The sequence below is a fragment of the Bombina bombina genome, chromosome 6 (assembly GCF_027579735.1).
Source record: "Bombina bombina isolate aBomBom1 chromosome 6, aBomBom1.pri, whole genome shotgun sequence".
NCBI lineage: Eukaryota > Metazoa > Chordata > Amphibia > Anura > Bombinatoridae > Bombina > Bombina bombina.
Genome location: NC_069504.1, coordinates 565,954,872 through 565,979,726, shown reverse-complemented (window position 1 = coordinate 565,979,726; position 24,855 = coordinate 565,954,872). Strand labels below are relative to the sequence as shown.

Genomic DNA, 24,855 nt, shown 5'->3' with positions numbered 1-24,855 from the left:
ATAGCTGCTTTAACATTAATTACTTATCTCCATACAGCCCTTAATTTGCTTCCTTGATATTTACTCTGTCGGGGGGTTGGTGGGAGGTTGCAACCTCAAAAAAGCTCTGATGCTGACAGCTAAGTTAACAAGCTTGGGATCATCGGATAGAGGAAGATTAGCTTGTTAATAGGGTATAAAATTTCATGCCAAGTGGCATCTTAGTAAGATATTCTGTCAAGCTGAATCTAGGCTGGAGCAGCACTCAAAACTGCGACCTATAATGGCCGCCGCCCGGAAATTCCCCTGACAAAATCATTTTTAAAACTAATTTTAACAAAGCTGCTTTTCTGTTTTCTCTTGTGCACCACACTATTAAAGCAAAGAAGGTAGCAGCACTCTCATAACAAACAAAAAAACTAATAAAAAGATTAAAACATTTTATGAGTGTGCTGCTACCTTAAATTTGATTTTTTTTTTTACTATTTCTGAAAACTGCCGTTTTTACATTTATCTTAGGCTGATTAAAAAAAAGGACTGTCCATGCAGTAACTATAATGTACATTTATATTAACTGTATTTTTGTTTCCTTTCAGGCACATTGGTGGGCTGTTTTGCTTATGGGAATAGCTCTGATAATGTTAATGGCTGGATTTATCAAAATATGCAGTGTCCACACGCCAAGCAGCAATCCGAAGTTGCCGCCACCTAAACCTCTCCCAGGTATGGAGAACAGAACAGAATTTCATGTAATCAGTTGTATTGCTTGTGTGTGTGTGTAAGATACAATAAAGTGAGCATGGCCAGGCTTAAAGGGTCAGTTTACCCAAAATTATTCTCCCCTTTAAATTGTTCCCAATGATCCATTTTACCTGCTGGAGTGAATTAAATAGTTTACAAGTAGTTCCTTTACCTTTATAGCTGATTTAGCCTGTGTTATCCCCACCTATACTGAATGTTTATATACTGGAGTCTATGCTATTGACAAGCCTATGTAAACACTGCCAGCAGAAGAAATTACACTCCCATTGGGGTGCAGGATAGTTAAAGGGACATTATACACTAGATTTCTCCAACATAGGTGTGTCCGGTCCACGGCGTCATCCTTACTTGTGGGATATTCTCTTCCCCAACAGGAAATGGCAAAGAGCCCAGCAAAGCTGGTCACATGATCCCTCCTAGGCTCCGCCTACCCCAGTCATTCTCTTTGCCGTTGCACCGGCAACATCTCCACGGAGATGGTTAAGAGTTTTTTGGTGTTTAAATGTAGTTTTTATCCTTCAATCAAGTGTTTGTTATTTTAAAATAGTGCTGGTATGTACTATTTACTCTGAAACAGAAAAGAGATGAAGATTTCTGTTTGTAAGAGGAAGATGATTTTAGCAAACGTTTCCACACAGGACTGTTGAGATGAAGTAACTTCAGTTGGGGGAAACAGTTGGCAGACTTTTCTGCTTGAGGTATGACTGGCCACATTTCTAACAAGACTTTGTAATGCTGGAAGGCTGTCATTTCCCCTATGGGGACCGGTAAGCCATTTTCTTAGATTAAGTAAAAGAATAAAGGGCTTTATAAGGGCTTAAAAAACTGGTAGACATTTTTCTGGGCTAAAACGATTACTTTGCTAAGCATATTTGGCAGATTATAACTCTTAATAGTTATTATAATCTTGGGGATTGTTGTTAAAAAACGGCAGGCACTGTATTGGACACCTTTTTCAGATGGGGGCCTTTTCTAGTCATAGGCAGAGCCTCATTTTTGCGCCACTAATGCGCAGTTGTTTTTGGAAAGCAAGGCATGCAGATGCATGTGTGAGGAGCTAAGAACCACTGAAAAAGCTTATAGAAGGCGTCATTTGGTATCGTATTCCCCTCTGGGCTTGGTTGGGTCTCAGCAAAGCAGATACCTGGGACTGTATAGGGGTTAAATGTAAAAACTGCTCCGGTTCCGTTATTTTAAGGGTTAAAGCTTTCAAATTTGGTGTGCAATACTTTTAAGGCTTTAAGACACTGTGGTGAACAATTCCTTCATGCTTTTTCACATATTCAGTAATAAAGTGTGTTCTGTTTAAAATTTAAAGTGACAGTAACGGTTTTATTTTAAAACGTTTTTTGTGCTTTGTTGACTAGTTTAAGCCTGTTTAACATGTCTGAACCATCAGATAAGCGATGTTCTATATGTATGAAAGCCAAGGTTTCTCCCCATTTAAATATATGTGATGATTGTGACATAGTGTCCAAACAAAGTAGGGACAATGATGCCTCAGATAATGATATTGCCCAAGATGATTCCTCAAATGAGGGGAGTAAGCATGGTACTGCATCATCCCCTTCTGTGTCTACACCAGTTTTGCCCACACAAGAGGCCCCTAGTACATCTAGTGCGCCAATACTTATTACCATGCAACAATTAACGGCTGTTATGGATAATTCTATTGCAAACATTTTATCTAAAATGCCTACTTATCAGAGAAAGCGCGATTGCTCTGTTTTAAACACTGAAGAGCAAGAGGACGCTGATGATAACGGTTCTGACATACCCTCACACCAATCTGAAGGGGCCAGGAGGGAGGTTTTGTCTGAGGGAGAAATTTCAGATTCAGGAAAAATTTCTCAACAAGCTGAACCTGATGTTGTAACATTTAAATTTAAATTAGAACATCTCCGCGCACTGCTTAAGGAGGTATTATCTACTCTGGATGATTGTGACAATTTGGTCATTCCAGAGAAATTATGTAAGATGGACAAGTTCCTAGAGGTTCCGGTGCCCCCCGATGCTTTTCCTATACCCAAGCGGGTGGCGGAAATAGTAAATAAGGAGTGGGAAAGGCCCGGCATACCTTTTGTTCCTCCCCCTATATTTAAGAAATTATTTACTATAGTCGACCCCAGAAAGGACTTATGGCAGACAGTCCCCAAGGTCGAGGGGGCGGTCTCTACTCTAAACAAACGCACTACTATTCCCATAGAAGATAGTTGTGCTTTCAAAGATCCTATGGATAAAAAATTAGAGGGTTTGCTTAAAAAGATGTTTGTTCAGCAAGGTTACCTTCTACAACCAATTTCATGCATTGTTCCTGTCACTACGGCAGCGTGTTTCTGGTTCGAAGAACTAGAAAAGTCGCTCAATAAAGAATCTTCGTATGAGGAGGTTATGGACAGAGTTCAAGCACTTAAATTGGCTAACTCTTTTATTTTAGATGCCGCTTTGCAATTAGCTAGATTAGCGGCGAAAAATTCAGGGTTTGCTATCGTGGCGCGCAGAGCGCTTTGGCTAAAGTCTTGGTCAGCGGATGTGTCTTCCAAGACAAAATTGCTTAACATCCCTTTCAAGGGTAAAACACTGTTTGGTCCTGATTTGAAAGAGATTATTTCAGACATCACCGGGGGAAAGGGCCACGCCCTTCCTCAGGATAGGTCTTTTAAGGCTAAAAATAAGCCTAATTTTCGTCCCTTTCGCAGAAACGGACCAGCCTCTAATTCTACATCCTCTAAGCAAGAGGGTAATACTTCTCAACCCAAACCAGCCTGGAGACCGATGCAAGGCTGGAACAAGGGTAAGCAGGCCAAGAAGCCTGCCACTGCTACCAAAACAGCATGAAGGGATGGCCCCCGATCCGGGACCGGATCTGGTGGGGGGCAGACTTTCTCTCTTTGCTCAGGCTTGGGCAAGAGATGTTCAGGATCCTTGGGCACTAGAAATAGTTTCTCAGGGTTATCTCCTGGAATTCAAGGAACTACCCCCAAGGGGAAGGTTCCACAGGTCTCAATTATCTTCAAACCAAATAAAAAGACAGGCATTCTTACATTGTGTAGAAGACCTGTTAAAGATGGGAGTAATTCATCCAGTTCCAATAGGAGAACAAGGGATGGGGTTTTACTCCAACCTGTTCATAGTTCCCAAAAAAGAGGGAACATTCAGACCAATTTTAGATCTCAAGATCCTAAACAAATTTCTCAGGGTTCCATCGTTCAAAATGGAAACCATTCGAACGATCCTTCCTACCATCCAGGAAGGTCAATTTATGACCACGGTGGATTTAAAGGATGCGTACCTACATATTCCTATCCACAAGGAACATCATCAGTTCCTAAGGTTCGCTTTTCTGGACAAGCATTACCAGTTTGTGGCACTTCCATTCGGATTAGCCACTGCTCCGAGAATTTTCACAAAGGTACTAGGGTCCCTTCTAGCGGTTCTAAGACCAAGGGGCATTGCAGTAGTACCATACTTGGACGACATCCTGATTCAAGCGCCGTCTCTGTCAAAAGCAAAGGCTCATACGGACATCGTCCTAGCCTTTCTCAGATCTCACGGATGGAAAGTGAACATAGAAAAAAGTTCTCTGTCCCCGTCAACAAGAGTTCCCTTCTTGGGAACAATAATAGATTCCTTAGAAATGAGGATTTTTCTGACAGAGGTCAGAAAATCAAAACTTCTAAGCTCTTGTCAAGTACTTCATTCTGTTCTTCGTCCTTCCATAGCGCAGTGCATGGAAGTAATAGGATTGATGGTTGCAGCAATGGACATAGTTCCTTTTGCACGAATTCATCTAAGACCATTACAACTGTGCATGCTCAGACAGTGGAATGGGGATTATACAGACTTGTCTCCGACGATTCAAGTAGATCAAAGGACCAGAGATTCACTCCGTTGGTGGCTGATCCTGGACAACCTGTCACAGGGAATGAGCTTCCGCAGACCAGAGTGGGTCATTGTCACGACCGACGCCAGTCTGGTGGGCTGGGGCGCGGTCTGGGAACCCCTGAAAGCTCAGGGTCTATGGTCTCGGGAAGAATCTCTTCTCCCGATAAACATTCTGGAACTGAGAGCGATATTCAATGCTCTCAAAGCTTGGCCTCATCTAGCAAAGGCCAAATTCATAAGGTTTCAATCAGACAACATGACGACTGTTGCATATATCAACCATCAGGGGGGAACAAGGAGTTCCCTGGCGATGGAGGAAGTGACCAAGATAATTCAATGGGCGGAGGATCACTCCTGCCACTTGTCTGCAATCCACATCCCAGGAGTGGAAAATTGGGAAGCAGATTTTCTGAGTCGTCAGACATTCCATCCGGGGGAGTGGGAACTCCATCCGGAAATCTTTGCCCAAATAACTCAATTATGGGACATTCCAGACATGGATCTGATGGCCTCCCGTCAGAACTTCAAGGTTCCTTGTTACGGGTCCAGATCCAGGGATCCCAAGGCGACTCTAGTAGATGCACTAGTAGCACCTTGGACCTTCAACCTAGCTTATGTATTCCCACCGTTTCCTCTCATTCCCAGGCTGGTAGCCAGGATCAATCAGGAGAGGGCTTCGGTGATCTTGATAGCTCCTGCGTGGCCACGCAGGACTTGGTATGCAGACCTGGTGAATATGTCATCGGCTCCACCATGGAAGCTACCTTTGAGACAGGACCTTCTTGTTCAAGGTCCATTCGAACATCCGAATCTGGTTTCCCTCCAACTGACTGCTTGGAGATTGAACGCTTGATTTTATCAAAGCGTGGGTTTTCAGATTCTGTAATAGATACTGATTCAGGCTAGAAAGCCTGTAACTAGAAAAATTTACCATAAAATATGGAAAAAATATATCTGTTGGTGTGAATCTAAAGGATTCCCATGGAACAAGATAAAAATTCCTAAGATTCTATCCTTTCTACAAGAAGGTTTGGAGAAAGGATTATCTGCAAGTTCTCTGAAGGGACAGATCTCTACTTTATCTGTTTTACTTCACAAAAGGCTGGCAGCTGTGCCAGACGTTCAAGCGTTTGTTCAGGCTCTGGTTAGAATCAAGCCTGTTTACAGACCTTTGACTCCTCCCTGGAGTCTTAATCTAGTTCTTTCAGTTCTTCAAGGGGTTCCGTTTGAACCCTTACATTCCGTAGATATTAAGTTATTATCTTGGAAAGTTTTGTTTTTGGTTGCAATTTCTTCTGCTAGAAGAGTTTCTGAGTTATCTGCTCTGCAGTGTTCTCCGCCCTATCTGGTTTTCCATGCAGATAAGGTGGTTTTGCGTACTAAGCCTGGTTTTCTTCCGAAAGTTGTTTCCAACAAAAATATTAACCAGGAGATAGTTGTACCTTATTTGTGTCCGAATCCAGTTTCAAAGAAGGAACGTTTGTTACACAATTTGGACGTAGTCCGTGCTCTAAAATTCTATTTAGAGGCCACTAAAGATTTCAGACAAACATCTTCTTTGTTTGTTGTTTATTCTGGTAAAAGGAGAGGTCAAAAAGCAACTTCTACCTCTCTTTCTTTTTGGCTTAAAAGCATTATCCGATTGGCTTATGAGACTGCCGGACGGCAGCCTCCTGAAAGAATCACAGCTCATTCCACTAGGGCTGTGGCTTCCACATGGGCCTTCAAGAACGAGGCTTCTGTTGACCAGATATGTAAGGCAGCGACTTGGTCTTCACTGCACACTTTTGCCAAATTTTACAAATTTGATACTTTTGCTTCTTCTGAGGCTATTTTTGGGAGAAAGGTTTTGCAAGCCGTGGTGCCTTCCATTGAGGTGACCTGATTTGCTCCCTCCCTTCATCCGTGTCCTAAAGCTTTGGTATTGGTTCCCACAAGTAAGGATGACGCCGTGGACCGGACACACCTATGTTGGAGAAAACAGAATTTATGCTTACCTGATAAATTACTTTCTCCAACGGTGTGTCCGGTCCACGGCCCGCCCTGGTTTTTTTAATCAGGTCTGTTGAATTATTTTTTCTAACTACAGTCACCACGGTATCATATGGTTTCTCCTATGCATATTTCCTCCTGTACGTCGGTCGAATGACTGGGGTAGGCAGAGCCTAGGAGGGATCATGTGACCAGCTTTGCTGGGCTCTTTGCCATTTCCTGTTGGGGAAGAGAATATCCCACAAGTAAGGATGACGCAGTGGACCGGACACACCGTTGGAGAAAGTAATTTATCAGGTAAGCATAAATTCTGTTTTTGCTTATTTTTAAATAACAATGCATTGATTTTCAGACTCCTAACCAGCCCCCAAGTTTTAGGCTCCTGTTTGTGTAAAGATTCTTTTCATATGCAGAGGAAGGGAGGGGGGAGTATCTGCTTTTTTATGCTATAGACCACTTTCAGTAGGTGTTCTAGCTAACCTTTTTAACAGTGCTAAACTGGGAGCTTCTAAGTAATTTTTTTTAATGGTTTTATACTGGATTTTTAGATCCATATCTGTGCATATTCTTTATAGTAGTGTCTATCACATGCAGTTAAATGAAAATTGGTGTATACTGTCCCGTTAGTGTTCATTTAAGCTTTGGTTTACTAACAGATATAAGGTAAGGAGCCAATTTTCAATAGGCTGAAGCCAGTTGCTGTTCATAGTTGTAACATTTAGACTATTTTATGTTGGCAGTGGAATCCAACAGGCTTGCAGCCCTGTGTTGGAGTAATTTGTACAAAAATTTACTATAACAAAAATGTTGCATATTCCAGAAGTCATTTTCATTAATTATAACATTGGAAAGCTGCATCATTTAAATATTGTTTTTCTCTATTTTGGAAATACACACTTTTTGTATTGATGTGATACCTGGAACATAAACGGATAATACTTACAGATGCTGGTTTTGAAACCGGTTTAAGACTTTTCATGCTTTACACTGTAATGTACATATTGGATGTCATAATTGTTCAATATTTTATTAAATGAATACCCTAAACTTCTCCTTTTTAGCTCATTTTATTTAATGCTTCTCATATGTAATTGCAGGCACCTTAAAGAGGAGGCGACCACCACAAACAACTCAGCAGCCTCCACGCCAGAGACCCCGAGAAGATTACCAGATGGGACACATGAGACGTTAACTGCAGCTTTTTTTGCCTTTGGTTCTTCCTAGTGCCTACTATGGGAAAGATTCACTCCAAAGAAAAATCTACCAACATTCACTATCCCTTCATTAGCAATTAAAATTAGATCCTGTTAAAAAAGCAAGATCATTACATACAAGAAGAGTTTTGCATTTTTTCCCTTTTAAAATTGAGAAACAGATGAAGAAATAACCGAGCTGTGTGGGTTTTTTTTTCTGTCATAAAACCTTTTTTTAACTCTTCTAATGGCACAAGTATTTAACTATTACAATGCTTTCATTTAATGTCATCCTTCCATTCCTCTGCTTCTTGTTAACTTCCAGTGAAACTTTTACCCAGTCATTGAACAACCTGTCTTTTTCAACTGCCAATCAAGGCTAGGAAGGTAGACCACCTCAGCATTGGAGACATCTCTTGCCAATGTATATAAATTGTTATATGCAGACATGTATTTCTAATGTACAAACGTACGTCTATGTGCAATTGTAAAAAACAAAACAAAAAAAACGAATACTGTAATTGCAATATGGATATGTTTGTATTATAAACATTGTTTTTCCACTCTAAATGAAGACATTACTGTTTAAGTGACATACTCAGGATAACAGAGGATTTGATGTATAAAGCGACTGTTTTTTTTTTGGTTTTTTTGGATTCTTTTACTAGCAGTGAAAAGAGAAATCCATCTGCATCTTTTTCGATAATCGCCTTAGTTGATTTCTTCATTTCATCGTTTTACTCCCAAGAGTTGCTATTTCAAATAGCATCCAAGACTGAACGTTTTTTTTTGGTTAATAATAAGTTACAGTTCTATAATACAAGACACCATTCTGGAAAATAAGACTATTTTTCTGATGATTTTAATATTTTCCTCTAATCCTTCAAATGTCAGCTCCTGATATTGTAGGCATGTAATTTTATTAAAGAGAAAGGCCTTCTCTAAAATTTTCTTTTTAAGAAATCCCTTGACCAAGGAGTAGTTGTACAGTATGATATTTTATGTTAGGAGATGGATTAAGGAGTAGCAAGTTGAAAGTGTATTCCTCCCATACTGTTGATAATACGTCCAGAGGATAATGTGCGCAGCATAAAGCTGTGTAGGTAAATAACCACTAAAGGTAGATTTGTGCTCGACACCCTATTTCTACAATGCCAGAGTTGTTGGTATTTGATTTTAGCTACCTTCTAAATTCAACGTAATAAAAGTTAAATGTCATTGCCATTTCCAATTTTGAACAGTAATCATATGTAATATGTTCATGCAGGTAATACTATGCATGCAATTATTTGGGCATTAAAAAGGCTTCTTATTTGCTATTTAAGTTCCATATGTACCAGTAGTTTGGGATTGACCAAAATGGATTGTGCATCTTAGTATGGGTTGAATAGTATCCATTTATTTATGCCCAAAAATAAATAACACACACTTTTGCTGCCAGAGAGAGCTTTTCTCTGATTGAGAGTTTGTTAATCTTAGAGTATAAAGTTTACACATTCTCATAGTTACATGCCAGCAAGGTAAAAAAAATACATAGCTAAAAACATTAAAAAAAAGTCTCTCAAGACTTAAATACACACAATCTCTTCCTTGTAAAATTGTACAGTGCGTTGTGATTTTTTTCAAATACACATCTTTTTGTACAACGATTTAGAAACAATTTTGTACATCCCGGTCTAGTAGCTAGGTAACTATAAATAATTCTGAAATTAACCTAAATGAATAGCATAGTTTTCAAATCATTTGGATGCAGTTGTTTCCAGAGTAAAGGAGTGTGGATAATGGGTTTGATTTTGGAAATTGTGGGTTTATTTGTAACTCTGTCAATGTGGTAAATACCTTAAATTGTGTAAACCTTATTTTCTGTACCCATGTTTTTTCTGTTAAACTTTGTCTGTGGTAATGTCTGGGGAATAATTCCTTGTTTTTATTTTTTAATTGTAATGTTTGATGAACAGAGAAATGTGCACTGAACCAATCCACAGAAAGTTAATATGTGGTAAGCAAAGCAGGAGAGGGTAAACAAATTAAATCTAATACTACTGTCAATTTAATGTCCACTGTGTTTTATACAGTATTTTTTGTTCACTTTGGAAATTTTTACTAAAATTGCAAAAAATAAAAAACTGTTGTGCAAAGATATGTAAGATTTTTTTCTGAAACTTGAACTGCATTAATAAATAGACTTGATGACAATATTGTATTACTCTACTTTGATATAAATCTACTAATTGTTTTTTGCTTTAGAAATATAGATTAGTATTTTGTTTTTGCTATCAAAGTGTTTGATAATTGTATCTGGAATCCCAGAGCCAGATAACACAAAACAAAAAAACTATAAAGGCTACTATTTTAAAGAGATATCACTAATGAATTGTCAGTTGATATCACAGGCATCATACACACCATAATCACATCAGACATCACACATGACATCTGCAGTCTACACCAGAATTTTTATTGTTTTAAAAGATAGATAATCCCTTTATTACCCATTCCCCAGTTTTGCATAACAAACAGTTATATTAATACCCTTTTTACCTCTGTGATTATCTTGTATCTAAGCCTCTGCAAACTGCCCCTTTATTTCAGTTCTTTTGACAAACTTGCAGTTTAGCCAATCAGTGCCTGCTCCCAGATAACTTCACGCGCACAGTGTTATCTATATGAAATACATGAACTAACACCCTCTAGTGGTGAAAAACTGTTAAAATGCATTCTGAAAAGAGGCGGCCTTCAAGGTCTAAGAAATTAGCATTTGAACCTCCTAGGTTAAGCTTTCAACTAAGAATACCAAGAGAATAAGAATTCCAAGAGAACAAAGCAAAATTGGTGATGAAAGTACAATGGAAAACTGTTTAAAATTACATGCTCTATCTGAATCATGAAAGTTTTTTTTGGCCTAGACTGTCCCTTTAATGACATTGAATGGAAAGCCATGCAAATTTGCACTTTTTGACTTTCCTTGGACTCCAGGTATGCATGGCACAGATTTGATGTGTGTTTGGGATGTTGCTTTAAGCCAGAAGGGATGGCTTGTATCTGCATAAACAAGTGTAGTTAATGTTGTGCAAGTCACCAATTCCAAAATAGGCAAAGCATCTGCACATCTGAATATTTCCTGCACCATATTTAATTGTTTGACATATTAGCTTAACACCAATGTGTAAATCATCTGACATTTTTGCTTGCTGGAATAAGATATTCCTTGTTTAGCTTAGCTTGGATGATCAATGCAGATGTTCTATTTCGTAACTGTTGATTTGGATGAAAAGCATTTGATTTCAGAAAATCTTTTAATTTTGTGTTTTACTGGCCAGTTAGAAATATTAGTTTATTAATTAGCTGCAATTTCTTTCTAGTGAAGTTTTTCAGCACTTAGGATAACAATTTGCTTCACTAAGCATGATTACAAATGTTATTTAAACGAATGTCCTTCAAAGGCCTTCAGGAGTACTAGTAGAAGCACTAGCATGACCATAAAATATTAGGTGTTAATTCTTAAGACAAATACAACTCGTGTGCTAGGATTTTACCCTTTTGAATAAAACTGTCTTACCAATTTTAAATATGTATATGCAAATGGTTTGTAAAAATTAGTTTTGGAGACCAGTCTGTTGCAATACAACTTTCTTATGGCCAGTGTCTGGATGAAGATGATGGTTAGGAAAACTTACTATCAATGTAGTGAAATCAAGATAATGAATGGCCCTTTTGCAGCAGAGAACACCTACACAGAATATGAAAGTAGGATCTGATTCTCCCAGGAGAGTGCCATCATAACTATTGTCTTTCAGAAGCTTGCCAAAAATGAGGGATGCCAGAGGTAGAAAATATCCTCAGACAAGAGGGAGTAGAGGCAATCCAGGTATATATAGAAAATTCACAAGATACAGCTGACAGCTTGAGAGGTAGCATTTGAGAACATTAAATTGCCTGATAAAGTAATTCTAAATATTACTTAAAATAAGCACGATAACCACCTTCTTTACTTATAGAATATGGGATGTGTTTTCTCATACTTAGTCTTTTGAAATTTTTGTTTAAAAAGTTTTGTTTTGGCCTATTTCACAGCTTTTTTTTTTTTGTTTTTGTATCTGCTTTATTAGCCAAAACTGGCTAAAAAATGGAACCCTTAGTCAGAATTTTTTCTCAAGCATCATTGCACATCTGTAGTGTGACAAAGTCAAAAGTCTATCCATGTGATCTCCCAAAGTTTTTGGAAGCTTTGATGTTACCTCTGTTTCAACTATTATTTTACACAGTTTTGTGGAATCTTACCATCAGAACTACATGTATGTTGGCTATTACATTAACAGGTGGAGTTGCATAATTGGCATGTCAATCTCCTTATATTGTATTTCATCATCATAAGATAATTTTCTTTCATATGATAATAGTCCTTAGAGCTCCGTAACATGAGGGATTTAAATACTGCTACTAGGAGGAAGCCAAGAACCCACACAAGCTTAAATTCCTCCCATCTCTCCCCAGTTTTGTTCTTGGACTTTCAGGAGTAGGTTGAGAATAGAGGTATTCCAGCTATTTGCTTGTGAATTTATAGATCAATGTGAGACCCTTTAACCCTGGGACATATCATTCAGAAAAGAAGACTGAAGAGATTTCCAGCAGGGACATAGGAATACCATGTTGTGTGCACAGCATCTCCCTAGGGATTTCAGCCATAACTACCCTCAGTCCCTTAACCTACCTCTGTGAGATAATGGTATTTCCTCTAAAATCCTCTGCTGTACTTGTACAAGCATTGGATGGGCTCTCTACTGGATACTGCTGCAGTTTGGTGCCTAGTAAGTAAGCCAGTCGAATAGTGCTACTTTAGGTAAGTCGCTTACCACAGCACAGACACAGCCCATAGGCTATTAGAAGGTACTTTCACACAGGTACAGCATAGCCAGGGGACTTAGCTACTCTCCTACTGACACCACTTTTTCCAGTTTTAAGGTACATGACTTTTCTACCTCAAATAGGAAGGCATACATAGGACACTTGACACACTTTTTTTACCCTTTGGCAGCCCTGGGACCTTCATTTTAGCGTTACGAAAAATAAGGGTATGACCCGTTCTCGCAACAAGCATCCGTTTTGGCTCTGCAGCACAAAAGCAAGGTTTTGGGGTATGTTTATAAGTGTTTATTATACAGTGTTGTGTGTCTGCTATACTTGTAAGTTTTGCTTATAATGGAACCCAGTGAAGAGTCATCTACTGTTAACTCTCCCAGTACAATTTTTTTTTTCTGTTTTGCGAAGCTGTTCCAGTGTGCCAGGTCAATGAACTTTGTAATAGTTGTGTACCTCATTTTTTTATTTTTTGCATGCAAATCAGCCGCATCCTCTTACTCTAAGGAATCATGTCCTGACCCTGTTTTATTATTTAGGGGGCTACTATGGACATAACCCCTGACTTTAATAATAATTTACACAATCCCTAAGACAAGGAAGCGTAAGGAAGTCTGGGGATTTACCTCAATCTTCTGATGTGAACATGCAAGCTCCTTTCCCTCAATCTCAAATTCTTGTCCTACTTCAGAGCTCTGACTCTGTGGACTCAATTCCATCTAGCTTAGATGGGGAAGTATCATCTGGTGAATTTGACAATGCTTTCAGATTTAATGTGGAGCATATGCACACCTTGTTGCATGAGGTACTGAGAACTCTGGGTATTTCTGAAGAAAAACCTGCTGAAATCAAGCCTATAAATCGGTTAAATGTTTTCAAAGCTCCACCAAAGATTCCAGAGGTATTTCAAGTTCCAGATTTGGTTTATGACTATATATAGCCAAGGTATGGAAACAAACTATTCCATTTGCTCCTTCCAGGTTTAAGAGGATGTACCAGATTCCAGAACAGAATGGGGAATTGTGGGACAACCCAAGATTGATGGAGCTATTTTCACTCTTGCTAGACGTACCACTATCCCCATGGAGGATAGCACATCTACGATAGGTTTAACTGTCAGTTTAAAAACTGACACGAGTGCCGATGACAAACATTACACATCAGATAGCGGGCACGTCATTGGCCAAGCCCCTAAGAGAGAACCAATTATATTAGAGAGGAACTCAACTAAGGCACTGATTGGCTAATGTTTCTTTAGTTGCTCACGCATGCGCCCTGGGTCGGGTTAGACGCCGATAATGGGCTATAAAATTTTGCTACTTTGTATCTGGAATTACACCTGAGGAAGCGGTCTGAGTAACCGGGAAACGCGTAGTGTAACATTGTTTTTAATAAATTTCTATTTTTAACTAACCAGTACTAGTAGCACGGCAATTTTTAGCAACTTTGCACATCCAACACTGGTAGCCATACTTGCACTCATCCGAATATTGAGCTGCAGGGAGATTCTAGTGTGCTACATTAGAGTTCGTTTGTGAGCTGAACAAGTGAACCAAGGGGATATCGATTCTATCAGTGAGCTGGACAGCTGACAAGTGTCCAGGAGGTTTTTGTGGCACTTCTCAAGTGCCCTACATCTTGTGAGTATATTTCATTTGTTGCGCTATATCAAATGATCACACTGATATACACTATTGTGGCACTTTTGTGTTTTTTGTCTTGAACAGCACAGTATAGAAGCAATTTTGATACATATCAGCTAGCTGGACGGCTGCTAACAGTTCAGAAGGCATTTGTGGCACTTCTCAAGTGCTGGAAATTTTGTAAGTAGTTTTTATTTGGGGGCAAGGCCTACTGAATTCAAAACGATACACACCATTTGGCGCCTCTTCTCTCTCTTCTCTTTTTGAAGGTATGGAAACAAACTATTCCATTTGCTCCTTCCAGGTTTAAGAGGATGTACCAGATTCCAGAACAGAATGGGGAATTGTGGGACAACCCAAGATTGATGGAGCTATTTTCACTCTTGCTAGACGTACCACTATCCCCATGGAGGATAGCACATCTTTCTCCTACATTGGTGTGTCCGGTCCACGGCTTCATCCTTACTTGTGGGATATTCTCTTCCCCTACAGGAAATGGCAAAGAGAGCACACAGCAAGAGCTGTCCATATAGTCCCCCCTCTGGCTCCGCCCCCCAGTCATTCTCTTTGCCTGCTCTGAACAAGTAGCATCTCCACGGGGATGGTAAAGAGTATGGGGTGTTAGTTGTAGTTTTATTTCTTCTATCAAGAGTTTATTTTAAAATACTGCCAGTTTGTACTATTTACTCTACAACAGAAAGTGATGAAGAGTTCTGTTAAGAGTATGATTTTAGCAACAGTAACTAAAATCCATTGCTGTTCCCACGCAGGACTGTTGAAACCAGAGAACTTCAGTTGGGGGGAACAGTTTGCAGACTTTTCTGCTCCAGGTATGACTAGTCTCTTTTCTAACAAGACATAGTAATGCTAGAAGACTGTCATTTTCCCTTAGGGGATCGGTAAGCCATTTTCTTAGACTCATAACAGAATGAAGGCTTATAAATGGGCTCTATACTGGTTGACACTATTGTGGGCTAAATCGATTGATTTATATATTATTTATATGACTTTTGGAGTGTTTTGTGATTTTGAAACACCTTTGGGAACGTTTTTATTACGCCTGGCAGTTATTTAGACACCTAATCTAGTTAGGAAGGCCCCTTCACTCTGGTATGCAGAGGGAGGAGGCCTCATTTTCGCGCCTCAGTTGCGCAGTTACTTTCTCCAACATAGGTGTGTCCGGTCCACGGCGTCATCCTTACTTGTGGGATATTCTCTTCCCCAACAGGAAATGGCAAAGAGCCCAGCAAAGCTGGTCACATGATCCCTCCTAGGCTCCGCCTACCCCAGTCATTCTCTTTGCCGTTGTACAGGCAACATCTCCACGGAGATGGCTTAGAGTTTTTTAGTGTTTAACTGTAGTTTTTATTATTCAATCAAGAGTTTGTTATTTTAAAATAGTGCTGGTATGTACTATTTACTCAGAAACAGAAAAGAGATGAAGATTTCTGTTTGTATGAGGAAAATGATTTTAGCAACCGTTACTAAAATCCATGGCTGTTCCACACAGGACTGTTGAGAGGAATTAACTTCAGTTGGGGGAACAGTGAGCAGTCTCTTGCTGCTTGAGGTATGACACATTCTAACAAGACGATGTAATGCTGGAAGCTGTCATTTTCCCTATGGGATCCGGTAAGCCATGTTTATTAAGATAGTAAATAAGGGCTTCACAAGGGCTTATTAAGACTGTAGACTTTTTCTGGGCTAAATCGATTCATTATTAACACATATTTAGCCTTGAGGAATCATTTAATCTGGGTATTTTGATAAGATTATATCGGCAGGCACTTTTTTAGACACCTTATTCTTTAGGGGCTTTCCCAAATCATAGGCAGAGCCTCATTTTCGTGCCGGTGTTGCGCACTTGTTTTTGAGAGGCATGACATGCAGTCGCATGTGTGAGGAGCTCTGATACATAGAAAAGACTTTCTGAAGGCGTCATTTGGTATCGTATTCCCCTTTGGGCTTGGTTGGGTCTCAGCAAAGCAGATACCAGGGACTGTAAAGGGGTTAAAGTTAAAAACGGCTCCGGTTCCGTTATTTTAAGGGTTAAAGCTTCCAAATTTGGTGTGCAATACTTTTAAGGCTTTAAGACACTGTGGTGAAATTTTGGTGAATTTTGAACAATTCCTTCATATATTTTCGCAATTGCAGTAATAAAGTGTGTTCAGTTTAAAATTTAAAGTGACAGTAACGGTTTTATTTTAAAACGTTTTTTGTACTTTGTTATCAAGTTTATGCCTGTTTAACATGTCTGAACTACCAGATAGACTGTGTTCTGAATGTGGGGAAGCCAGAGTTCCTTCTCATTTAAATAAATGTGATTTATGTGACAATGACAATGATGCCCAAGATGATTCCTCAAGTGAGGGGAGTAAGCATGGTACTGCATCATTCCCTCCTTCGTCTACACGAGTCTTGCCCACTCAGGAGGCCCCTAGTACATCTAGCGCGCCAATACTCCTTACTATGCAACAATTAACGGCTGTAATGGATAATTCTGTCAAAAACATTTTAGGCAAAATGCACACTTATCAGCGTAAGCGCGACTGCTCTGTTTTAGATACTGAAGAGCATGACGACGCTGATAATAATGGTTCTGAAGGGCCCCTAAACCAGTCTGATGGGGCCAGGGAGGTTTTGTCTGAGGGAGAAATTACAGATTCAGGGAACATTTCTCAACAAGCTGAACCTGATGTGATTACGTTTAAATTTAAGTTGGAACATCTCCGCGCTCTGCTTAAGGAGGTATTATCCACTCTGGATGATTGTGACAATTTGGTCATCCCAGAGAAGCTATGTAAAATGGACAAGTTCCTAGAGGTCCCGGGGCTCCCAGAAGCTTTTCCTATACCCAAGCGGGTGGCGGACATTGTAAATAAAGAATGGGAAAGGCCCGGTATTCCTTTCGTCCCTCCCCCCATATTTAAAAAATTGTTTCCTATGGTCGACCCCAGAAAGGACTTATGGCAGACAGTCCCCAAGGTCGAGGGAGCGGTTTCCACTTTAAACAAACGCACCACTATACCCATAGAAGATAGTTGTGCTTTCAAAGATCCTATGGATAAAAAATTAGAAGGTTTACTTAAAAAGATGTTTGTTCAGCAGGGTTACCTTCTACAACCAATTTCATGCATTGTCCCTGTCGCTACAGCCGCATGTTTCTGGTTCGATGAGCTGGTAAAGGCGGTCGATAGTGATTCTCCTCCTTATGAGGAGATTATGGACAGAATCAATGCTCTCAAATTGGCTAATTCTTTCACCCTAGACGCCACCTTGCAATTGGCTAGGTTAGCGGCTAAGAATTCTGGGTTTGCTATTGTGGCGCGCAGAGCGCTTTGGTTGAAATCTTGGTCAGCTGATGCGTCTTCCAAGAACAAGCTACTTAACATTCCTTTCAAGGGGAAAACGCTGTTTGGCCCTGACTTGAAAGAGATTATCTCTGATATCACTGGGGGTAAGGGCCATGCCCTTCCTCAGGATCGGCCTTTCAAGGCCAAAAATAAACCTAATTTTCGTCCCTTTCGTAGAAACGGACCAGCCCAAAGTGCTACGTCCTCTAAGCAAGAGGGGTAATACCTCTCAAGCCAAGCAAGCTTGGAGACCAATGCAAGGCTGGAACAAGGGAAAGCAGGCCAAGAAACCTGCCACTGCTACCAAGACAGCATGAAATGTTGGCCCCCGATCCGGGACCGGATCTGGTGGGGGGCAGACTCTCTCTCTTCGCTCAGGCTTGGGCAAGAGATGTTCTGGATCCTTGGACACTAGAAATAGTCTCCCAAGGTTATCTTCTGGAATTCAAGGGGCTTCCCCCAAGGGGGAGGTTCCACAGGTCTCAGTTGTCTTCAGACCACATAAAAAGACAGGCATTCTTACATTGTGTAGAAGACCTGTTAACAATGGGAGTGATTCATCCTGTTCCATTAGGAGAACAAGGGATGGGGTTCTACTCCAATCTGTTCATAGTTCCCAAAAAAGAGGGAACGTTCAGACCAATCTTAGATCTCAAGATCTTAAACAAGTTTCTCAAGGTTCCATCGTTCAAGATGGAAACCATTCGAACAATTCTTCCTTCCATCCAGGAAGGTCAATTCATGACCACGGTGGATTTAAAGGATGCGTATCTACATATTCCTATCCACAAGGAACATCATCGGTTCCTAAGGTTCGCATTCCTGGACAAGCATTACCAGTTCGTGGCGCTTCCTTTCGGATTAGCCACTGCTCCAAGGATTTTCACAAAGGTACTAGGGTCCCTTCTAGCTGTGCTAAGACCAAGGGGCATTGCTGTAGTACCTTACTTGGACGACATTCTGATTCAAGCGTCGTCCCTTCCTCAAGCAAAGGCTCACACGGACATCGTCCTGGCCTTTCTCAGATCTCACGGATGGAAAGTGAACGTGGAAAAGAGTTCTCTATCTCCGTCGACAAGGGTTCCCTTCTTGGGAACAATAATAGACTCCTTAGAAATGAGGATTTTTCTGACAGAGGCCAGAAAAACAAGACTTCTAGACTCTTGTCGGATACTTCATTCCGTTCCTCTTCCTTCCATAGCGCAGTGCATGGAAGTGATAGGTTTGATGGTAGCGGCAATGGACATAGTTCCTTTTGCGCGCATTCATCTAAGACCATTACAACTGTGCATGCTCAGTCAGTGGAATGGGGACTATACAGACTTGTCTCCGAGGATACAAGTAAATCAGAGGACCAGAGACTCACTCCGTTGGTGGCTGTCCCTGGACAACCTGTCACAAGGGATGACCTTCCGCAGACCAGAGTGGGTCATTGTCACGACCGACGCCAGTCTGATGGGCTGGGGCGCGGTCTGGGGATCCCTGAAAGCTCAGGGTCTTTGGTCTCGGGAAGAATCTCTTCTACCGATAAATATTCTGGAACTGAGAGCGATATTCAATGCTCTCAAGGCTTGGCCTCAGCTAGCGAGGGCCAAGTTCATACGGTTTCAATCAGACAACACGACAACTGTTGCGTACATCAACCATCAGGGGGGAACAAGGAGTTCCCTGGCGATGGAAGAAGTGACCAAAATCATTCAATGGGCGGAGTCTCACTCCTGCCACCTGTCTGCAATCCACATCCCAGGAGTGGAAAATTGGGAAGCGGATTTTCTGAGTCGTCAGACATTGCATCCGGGGGAGTGGGAACTCCATCCGGAAATCTTTGTCCAAATCACTCAACTGTGGGGCATTCCAGACATGGATCTGATGGCCTCTCGTCAGAACTTCAAAGTTCCTTGCTACGGGTCCAGATCCAGGGATCCCAAGGCGGCTCTAGTGGATGCACTAGTAGCACCTTGGACCTTCAAACTAGCTTATGTATTCCCGCCGTTTCCTCTCATCCCCAGGCTGGTAGCCAGGATCAATCAGGAGAGGGCGTCGGTGATCTTGATAGCTCCTGCGTGGCCACGCAGGACTTGGTATGCAGATCTGGTGAATATGTCATCGGCTCCACCATGGAAGCTACCTTTGAGACGAGACCTTCTTGTTCAAGGTCCGTTCGAACATCCGAATCTGGTCTCACTCCAGCTGACTGCTTGGAGATTGAACGCTTGATCTTATCGAAGCGAGGGTTCTCAGATTCTGTTATCGATACTCTTGTTCAGGCCAGAAAGCCTGTAACTAGAAAGATTTACCACAAAATTTGGAAAAAATATATCTGTTGGTGTGAATCTAAAGGATTCCCTTGGGACAAGGTTAAGATTCCTATGATTCTATCCTTCCTTCAAGAAGGATTGGAAAAAGGATTATCTGCAAGTTCCCTGAAGGGACAGATTTCTGCCTTGTCTGTGTTACTTCACAAAAAGCTGGCGGCTGTGCCAGATGTTCAAGCCTTTGTTCAGGCTCTGGTTAGAATCAAGCCTGTTTACAAACCTTTGACTCCTCCTTGGAGTCTCAACTTAGTTCTTTCAGTTCTTCAGGGGGTTCCGTTTGAACCCTTACATTCCGTTGATATTAAGTTATTATCTTGGAAAGTTTTGTTTTTGGTTGCAATTTCTTCTGCTAGAAGAGTTTCAGAATTATCTGCTCTGCAGTGTTCTCCTCCTTATCTGGTGTTCCATGCAGATAAGGTGGTTTTACGTACTAAACCTGGTTTTCTTCCAAAAGTTGTTTCTAACAAAAACATTAACCAGGAGATTATCGTACCTTCTCTGTGCCCGAAACCAGTTTCAAAGAAGGAACGTTTGTTGCACAATTTGGATGTTGTTCGCGCTCTAAAATTCTATTTAGACGCTACAAAGGATTTTAGACAAACATCTTCCTTGTTTGTTGTTTATTCCGGTAAAAGGAGAGGTCAAAAAGCAACTTCTACCTCTCTTTCTTTTTGGATTAAAAGCATCATCAGATTGGCTTACGAGACTGCCGGACGGCAGCCTCCCGAAAGAATCACAGCTCATTCCACTAGGGCTGTGGCTTCCACATGGGCCTTCAAGAACGAGGCTTCTGTTGATCAGATATGTAGGGCAGCGACTTGGTCTTCACTGCACACTTTTACCAAATTTTACAAGTTTGATACTTTTGCTTCGTCTGAGGCTATTTTTGGGAGAAAGGTTTTGCAAGCCGTGGTGCCTTCCATCTAGGTGACCTGATTTGCTCCCTCCCATCATCCGTGTCCTAAAGCTTTGGTATTGGTTCCCACAAGTAAGGATGACGCCGTGGACCGGACACACCTATGTTGGAGAAAACAGAATTTATGTTTACCTGATAAATTACTTTCTCCAACGGTGTGTCCGGTCCACGGCCCGCCCTGGTTTTTTAATCAGGTCTGATTATTTATTTTCTTTAACTACAGTCACCACGGTATCATATGGTTTCTCCTATGCAAATATTCCTCCTTAACGTCGGTCGAATGACTGGGGTAGGCGGAGCCTAGGAGGGATCATGTGACCAGCTTTGCTGGGCTCTTTGCCATTTCCTGTTGGGGAAGAGAATATCCCACAAGTAAGGATGACGCCGTGGACCGGACACACCGTTGGAGAAAGTAATTTATCAGGTAAACATAAATTCTGTTTTTGGAAGCAGTGCATGCAGCTTCATGTGAGAGGGTCCTGTGGCCATAAAAACGATTTCAAGAAGGCTTATTTCTGTGGTAAATAACCCCCAAGGAAGGTAAAAGCCGCAGCAAAGGCTGTGGCAGGGACTGTAGTGGGTTTAAACTGGTAAATTGAACAATTGGTGTGCAATACTTTCAAAGCATTAAGACACTAGGGTGCAAATTTTGTAAAGATCGGATATTTCCTTCATAGTTTTTCAAACATTCAGAAATAAAGTGTGCTCTTTTTATTATTTAAAGAGACAGTAACGGTTTTGTTTAAAAACTTTTTTTTTTTTTATTACGCCTGGCAGTTTTTTAGACACCAAATCTAGTCAGGAAGGCCCCTTCACTCTGTTATGCAGAGGGAGGAGGCCTCATTTTCGCGCCTCAGTTGCGCAGTTACTTTTGGAAGCAGTGCATGCAGCTTCATGTGAGAGGGTCCTGTGGCCATAAAAACGATTTCAAGAAGGCTTATTTCTGTGGTGAATAACCCCCAAGGAAGGTAAAAGCCGCAGCAAAGGCTGTGGCAGGGACTGTAGTGGGTTTAAACTGGTAAATTGAACAATTGGTGTGCAATACTTTCAAAGCATTAAGACACTAGGGTGCAAATTTTGTAAAGATCGGATATTTACGTCATAGTTTTTCAAACATTCAGAAATAAAGTGTGCTCTTTTTATTATTTAAAGAGACAGTAACGGTTTTGTTTAAAAACGGTTTTATTGCATTGATAGCCTGCCAAAGTCTGTCTAACATGTCTATACCTTCAGATAGCATATGTTCTGTGTGTATGGAGGCCAAGGTGGTTCCCCCTTTAAATGTATGTTCAAATTGTGCCATGGCGTCCAAACAAAGTAAGGACAGTACTGTCACATTTAATAAGGTTGCCCAATATGATTCTTCAAATGAAGGTAGTGGGGATAGTTCATCATCCTCTCCTTCTGTGTCAACACCAGTTTTGCCTGCGCAGGCGACACCTAGTACATCTAGCGCGCCAATGCTTGTTACTATGCAGCAATTAACTGCAGTAATGGATAATTCTATAGCAAATCTTTTATCCAAACTGCCAGCATTTCCCAGAAAGCGTGATTGCTCAGTTTTAACAGAGGATGAGCAAGTGGGCGCTGACGATAATTTATCTGTTATACCCTCACACCAGTCTGAATTGGCAGTGAGGGAGGGTCTGTCTGAGGGAGAAATTTCTGATTCAGGAAAAGTTTCTCAGCAGGCAGAACCTGATATCGTGGCATTTAAATTTAAGTTAGAACATCTCCGTGCCCTGCTTAAGGAGGTGCTAACTACTCTCGATGATTGTGCTAAATGGACAAATTCCTAGAGGTCCCTGTGCACGCTGATGCCTTTCTGATACCCAAAAGGGTGGCGGACATAGTGACTAAGGAGTGGGAGAAGCCAGGTATACCTTTTGTCCCACCTCCTATATTTAAGAAAATGTTCCCCATTGTCGACCCTAGAAGGGACGCATGGCAAACAGTCCCTAAGGTTGAGGGGGCAGTTTCTACATTGGCCAAGCGCACAACTATTCCCATTGAGGACAGTTGTGCTTTCAAAGATCCTATGGATAAAAAATTGGAAGGATTGCTTAAAAAGATATTTGTTCAGCAAGGTTTCCTTCTCCAACCAATTTCGTGCATTATTCCTGTCACCACGGCGGCGTCTTTTTGGTTCGAGGAACTAGAAAATTCGCTCCATAAGGAGACTCCATATGAGGAAGTCATGGACAGAATTCACGCACTAAAGTTGGCTAATTCCTTTATTTTAGATGACTCTTTTCAATTGGCTAAAAAATTAGCGGCGAAAAATTCAGGTTTTGCTATAGTGGCGCGCAGAGCGCTCTGGGGTTTTACTCAAACCTGTTCGTAGTTCCCAAAAAAGAGGGAACTTTCAGGCCAATTCTGGATTTAAAAATTCTAAACAAATTCCTCAGAGTTCCATCATTCAAAATGGAAACCATTCGAACGATTTTACCAACAATCCAGGAGGGTCAATACATGACTACCGTGGACTTAAAGGATGCGTACCTACATATTCCTATCCACAAAGGTCATCATCAGTTCCTAAGATTCGCCTTTCTGGACAAACATTACCAGTTCGTGGCTCTTCCGTTCGGTTTAGCCACTGCTCCCAGAATTTTCACAAAGGTGCTAGGGTCCCTACTAGCGGTTCTAAGACCGAGGGGCATTGCGGTGGCACCTTACTTAGACGACATCCTAATCCAAGAGTCGTCCCTTTCCAGATCAAGGGCTCATACAGACATTGTATTAGCTTTTCTCAGGTCTCACGGGTGGAAGGTGAACGTAGAAAAGAGTTCCCTGTCCCCGTCTACAAGGGTTCCCTTTCTGGGAACAATAATAGATTCTGTAGAAATGAAGATTTTTCTGACAGAGGTCAGAAAATTAAAACTTCTAAACGCTTGTCAAGTTCTTCAATCTATTCCTCAGCCTTCCATAGCTCAGTGCATGGAGGTAATAGGACTAATGGTTGCAGCAATGGACGTGGTTCCTTTTGCTCGAATTCATCTAAGACCATTGCAACTGTGCATGCTCAAACAGTGGAATGGGGATTATGCAGACTTGTCTCCCCAGATTCAAGTAGACCAGGTAACCAGAGACTCACTCCGCTGGTGGTTGGCTCAGGATCACCTGTCTCAGGGAATGAGTTTCCGCAGACCAGAGTGGGTCATCGTCGCGACCGACACCAGTCTCTTAGGCTGGGGCGCGGTCTGGGACTCCCTGAAAGCTCAGGGTCTATGGTCTTGGGAAGAGTCCCTTCTCCCGATAAACATTTTGGAACTGAGAGCGATATTCAATGCGCTCCTGGCCTGGCCTCACCTAGCGAAGGCCAGATTCATAAGATTTCAGTCGGACAACATGACTGTAGCGTACATCAATCATCAGGGGGGAACAAAGAGTTCCTTGGCAATGACAGAGGTATCCAAGATCATCAAATGGGCGGAGGATCACTCCTGCCACCTATCTGCAATCCACATCCCAGGGGTAGACAACTGGGAGGCGGATTATTTGAGTCGTCAGACTTTCCATCCGGGGGAGTGGGAACTCCACCCGGAGGTCTTTGCCCAGTTAACTCAACTATGGGGCACTCCAGATATGGATCTGATGGCGTCTCGTCAGAACTTCAAAGTTCCTCGATACGGGTCCAGATCCAGGGATCCCAGGGCGACACTGGTGGATGCATTAGTGGCGCCTTGGTCGTTCAATCTAGCTTATGTGTTTCCACCGTTCCCTCTCCTTCCCAGGCTGGTAGCCAGGATCAAACAGGAGAAGGCCTCGGTGATCCTAATAGCTCCTGCGTGGCCACGCAGGACTTGGTATGCAGACCTGGTGAATATGTCATTGGCTCCACCATGGAAGCTACCTTTGAGACAGGATCTTCTAGTACAATGTCCATTCGAACATCCAAATCTAGTCTCTCTGCAACTGACTGCTTGGAATTTGAACGCTTGATTCTATCTAAGCGTG

General features: G+C 41.4%; 1 protein-coding gene across 2 annotated transcripts in view; it reads left to right on the top strand.

The window, feature by feature from the left end:
• The window catches only part of ADAM10 (ADAM metallopeptidase domain 10), an 853,517-nt gene extending 843,510 nt beyond the window's left edge, over positions 1 to 10,007 (top strand). For both annotated transcript variants that reach the window (XM_053717527.1, XM_053717526.1), the window contains exons 15-16: positions 576 to 702; positions 7,716 to 10,007. In XM_053717527.1, coding sequence (XP_053573502.1) covers positions 576 to 702; positions 7,716 to 7,810 — 222 coding nt within the window. In that variant the 3' untranslated portion in view covers positions 7,811 to 10,007. The remainder of the gene's footprint in view (positions 1 to 575; positions 703 to 7,715) is intronic.
• The last annotated feature ends 14,848 nt before the right edge of the window (positions 10,008 to 24,855 follow it).